The sequence below is a fragment of the Bactrocera tryoni genome, chromosome 3 (genome assembly GCF_016617805.1).
Source record: "Bactrocera tryoni isolate S06 chromosome 3, CSIRO_BtryS06_freeze2, whole genome shotgun sequence".
Taxonomy (NCBI): Eukaryota; Metazoa; Arthropoda; class Insecta; order Diptera; family Tephritidae; genus Bactrocera; species Bactrocera tryoni.
The window spans coordinates 59,602,194-59,607,117 of record NC_052501.1 but is presented as its reverse complement, the minus strand read 5'-3'; the positions used below and the strand labels follow the sequence as shown (position 1 = coordinate 59,607,117).

The following is a 4,924-nucleotide window of genomic DNA, read 5'->3' as shown; positions in this document are numbered from 1 at the left end:
ACAACGCACTAATTTTGGCAGTTCGTTTTAGCGCTACTCTTCTGGCATCCCGCCTTTTTCACTAACAGCTGGGTGACGGGTTCGCTGCCAACTGACAAGCGAGAGAGCAAGAAAGGAGATTCTGGTCTATTTATCTATGGTTGGACATCTCTTTATATCTGGTATAAACTGTCATGCAAAACGAGAAAAGATTTATTTGAATATGTTTTACATGGGGTTGTAAGCCTCTAATTATGTTTCTATCGATAATCAGTTTGAAATTTCGTTTACGATAAGAATCCCACATATATAATAAATTTTGTTTTTAAGGACGATAAAGTGTAGTAAATTATGCAGTTGCCCTTTCATAAAGGGGTTTAAAGGAATGAATGAGAATTACAGCAAAGATTGTTTGGGGCTTTGTTTAAGGATATCCGCACTTCACCAAACGTGGAAGTGGTTGCATCAAACAATCGCGTTACATGAATATTTAATATCTGTAACTGCAGCAAGCTCGGCAGGAAATCACTGCGATAAGAATTTGATGTATTTCAAGGTCGCCAAAGAACATAAGAAAAATTAAAATAAACATATTCAACATACTCTTAATAATTAAAAGGACCATTTTTAAGTGTAAATAATGTTGACTTAAGGAATGTGTCGCGAGCAACGTTAACAAATTGAAAGAAATATAATTGTTAAGTAATAGTCGATCAAAATATAGTAATCTCTGTATTTAAAAAATTGTGCTGTAACGATGAATACCATAATAACCAAAGGTTACAAAAGAGGCATTCATAAATGTCTATATTCTGTTTTTGAAGAAGCTCATATTAATTTACCGCAAAAATTTTTTCATTCGAATTACAAAAATCAAAATAATAGGACAACAAATAATTATGGATTACCCCCGTCTTCATTTGTTACTAATTCAACTAATAATAATTTAAAAAGTTCAAATGTTACGAAAATATCTGATGGAAATATTAGAAAATCAGTGTTCATTTCACAGTCATATGACGTATTTACTAACTTAGCTCTTGAGGACTGGTTGTACAGAAATTTCGATTTCAGCCATCATCACGTATTATTATTATGGGTAAATGATCCATGTGTTGTGATAGGTCGTCATCAGAATCCCTTTATGGAAACAAATGTGTCGAAATTGAATTCAAATGGCGTGACTATAGCTCGTCGGAACAGTGGTGGTGGGGCCGTATACCATGATCGTGGTAACCTCAATTGCACATTTTTTACGCCACGAGAAAGATATGACAGGAAATATAATTTGAACATTTTAACACGAGCACTATTTCGAGAATGGGCCATTAAATCGGAAATAAATAAACGAGACGATGTATGCATTAACGAAAAAAAGGTAAGTAAAATATGACTACTGGTTTTTGAGATATTAGCATTCAAAGTTCAAAAATTCAACTGGGTAACATTTAGATTAGCATCCCCGGATTTCGGGGATAAAATGGGTGTCACTGGAAAGGTGGCGTTCTCCAGATCTCGAAAATATATACATTTAGTTGCCGCTGACTTATAGTTTTAAAGATATTTGCATTTAAAGTTGAAAAATTGACAAATTTTACATTGATAATTTGTGTATTGTGAGTAACTTTTTCACTTATATTGTGCACTTTTCACTTACTAACACTTCACTACAACGTTTCGGTATATTCATTTTTTTAATATTTGTTGTAAATAAAGCTTTATTTTAATTATTTTATTTTAGTTACAATTCTCTGCATTTGCACAATAAGAAAAGGGTTGCCATGGTTATTTTTTTTTCGCGCCGCGCTTCAAATGCAAATATCTTTAAAACTATAAGTCAGCGGCAACTAAATGTATATATTTTCGTGATCTGGAGAACACCACCTTTCCAGTGACACCCATTTTATCCCCGAAATCCGGGGATGCTAATCTAAATCCCAGCCATTCAACTATTTAAAATGCGTATTTCGCCTATTTATAATGAATTTTACACTTATATTTTTAACTTTTATATCCACTAACACGTTACTAATTCGTTTCTACCCATTTATTTTATATTAAATAGTGACAAAATAACTTTAATTCGCACAATTCCGATTTCTTAGGTGCCGAGATCTGGAGGTACCCTTGGAAAGAGGAAGTCCTCCTGATTTTTAAATATAAATTGGGGTATAGATACCGCAAACACTTAGTTTACTAGTAATTCAACTTTAAAGTTCAAAAATTACAAAAATTTTAACGTTTTAACAAGTTGTTTAAATTTTTAAATAGCATCCCCCGATTTCGGGGTTAAAATGGGTATGTATGGATAGAGGAGGTCCTCAAGATTAAGAAATATATATATATATTTGCCGCTGATTTATGGTTTTTGAGATATTTGCATTTGAAGTTAAAAAATTCAACTATTTAAAATGCTTGTTTCTCCCATTTATAATGAATTTTATAATTTAACTTTTATATTCACTAACACTTCACTAATTCGTTTCTAACCATTTATTTTATATTAAATAGTGCAAAAATAAATTGTATTCAACATTTAATTTTTGTTAATACAATAACAAAAGGGTTGCATTCTAACTAATAATCAGTGCTACCTTACGATCATATTTTACAGAAGAAATAAAGAAAACAAATAATACCCTAATGACAGGAGACATATAACACATTAGTTTTCCGCATAGAATTCTTTTCTGCATTGGGGGCTTTCGGCCGCGCTTTAAAAAAATAACCCTCGGTCGGACCAACACCTGGCCGTGCTCAGTTCGTTTGCGTTGAACTCTATTTTGCGTTGGCGGCCTTCGGCCGCTCTTCAAAAAAACAACCCTTGGTTGTACCAACACCTGAGCGTGCTTAGTTTTTTTGCGTAGAACTCCTCTTTGGCCGATCCAACACCGGGATTTATCAAGATAATGAGAATTCTGAAAGATTTTACATTACTTATCACACGATAATGAATTTAGTTATGACGTCATAATCTTTATTTTTTCTTATATTTATTCCATTACAAAATATGGTAACACTAATTTTTAGCTTGTTTACAACCATTTCCTTATTTTACGAATAAATGGATTTTAACTAAAGTTTGATATGCAATTAAAGTTATTTATGCACTAATTAATATAAAAGAAATGATTAGAAACAAATTAGTGAAGTGTTACTGGATATAAAAGTATAAAATATAAGTGTAAAATGCATTATAAATCGGAGAAACACGCATTTTAAATAGTTGATTTTTTGAATTTTAAATGCAAATATCTCAAAAACAATAAGTCAACGGCAACTATATGTACATATATATATGAGAATTTGGATCTTGATCTGGAGAATCTCCTCTATCCGTACATACCCATTTTAACCCCGAAACCTGGACATGCTATTCTAAATCGCAGCCAATTATTTCACTACATTTAACATACTGTATGTAATTTCCGAGATATGTACAAAAAACTAAGTAGGGGGCGGGGCCACGCCCACTTTTCCAAAAAAATTACGTCCAAATAAACGGACGGACGGACGGACAGACAGACATCCGGATTTCAACAACTTACAACTAAGCAAAAAAACATCAAGATGAGGAAAAAAATTAAAAGGTCTGAAAAATAACTGACACATACGAACGCCATGCTAGTACTTATATTATTTAAAGTATTTGTGGTTAAAATTTCATAAATTTTTATCAATAACGCATATGCTCGGTTTCACAGTCCATACTTAAGTTGTGCTTAAGATAAAATAGGAAAATAGTAGGAGTATTCTCTTGCTCTTGCAAGATTGCACGATGACATCAAATGCAAAAATTCTATATCGAAATATGAAAAGGCACGAGAGCACCCATGGCAGAATCTAGTGATATATGAACAGCTGATTCGGTAAATTTATTGTGAATGACTATTGTGAGTGGCGCATCTTCTGCATTCATTCTTAACAAAACAACTATAACAAATCTATAATGGAAATAGAAATTATAAAATCTTTTGAAAACTTTCCAACAATTAAACGGTAATTATATTTTTACTTGTCATTGCACGAAAATAAACATGGGTTTTGATCCAACATTGCAACAAGTCGAAAATTCTGCAATTCGTGCAACGTGCAAGGGTTTTGCAAGAGCAATAGAATATACCTAGTAGGGCAATTCAGAATCTTGTGCATCTGAATTTGCAAAATTATGCAATTGCAAATATTTACCATCAACAATGAACGTCTTTTTTGTGGTTTCTGTGTAACCCTTGCAAAGACCATTAATTCACAGTTGATCAGTGAAGAAAAACATTTTTTCGCAGAAATTGCAAAATATGCCGAAAAAAGTTTTAGGGAAAAATTAACTGACGCTTTATTTGATGAAGCTGCTGAAAAAATTATGGACATTGAAGGTAAGAAATATTTTTATGCGGCACATAGCACAAATTTCACTTTTACTTCTGGAACTTCCTACAAGAAATCCGGCATACTCTGGATTTCTTTTTCGCTCCACTTTTTATTCGACTTTTCGTGTTTTAGCCTTATTTTATTCAAACCGGTTTGCTCCATTTCTTCTCTTTGTTTTCAATGTTTTTATTTTTGACAGAAGCTGATAATTTGGAAACCAGTGTTGCAAATAATACAACAGCGTTTTATTGTTGCTTATTTGCAAGGGTGTAGCAGATGCATCGCTATACATTTTGTTAGTGTAAAAACAAAAATATGCTAGCTAATAGGCAATTGCAAAGATGCAAGACATGCAAGATGCAAGTTCATACTTAAGTTATGCTTAAAGGGTAGTTTCCAGCTCACAAGAAATGTAAAAGCTTCATATAAAAAAAAACGCTTAAGAAATGGTCAAGAAAATTTCCTGTGGTACATTTTCTTGTGCTAGTATGCAGCTCTAAAGAAATCTAGTAGGTAGGTAGGTAGGAGTGCAGCCCTATCGGGCTCAATTAACACTTGATGTGCCATTTTGATGCAC

General features: G+C 32.7%; 1 protein-coding gene across 1 annotated transcript; it reads left to right on the top strand.

The window, feature by feature from the left end:
• Window positions 1–275: 275 nt before the first annotated feature.
• Window positions 276–1,327, top strand: LOC120770328. Its single transcript, XM_040097719.1, has one exon. The coding sequence runs from the start codon at window positions 365–367 to the stop codon at window positions 560–562; it is 198 nt and encodes a 65-aa protein (XP_039953653.1). The 5' UTR covers window positions 276–364; the 3' UTR covers window positions 563–1,327.
• The last annotated feature ends 3,597 nt before the right edge of the window (window positions 1,328–4,924 follow it).

Coding starts and splice junctions, on each gene's coding strand:
- LOC120770328 (XM_040097719.1), top strand. CDS start 365: ATGAATGAGAATTACAGCAAAGATTGTTTGGGGCTTTGTTTAAGGATA.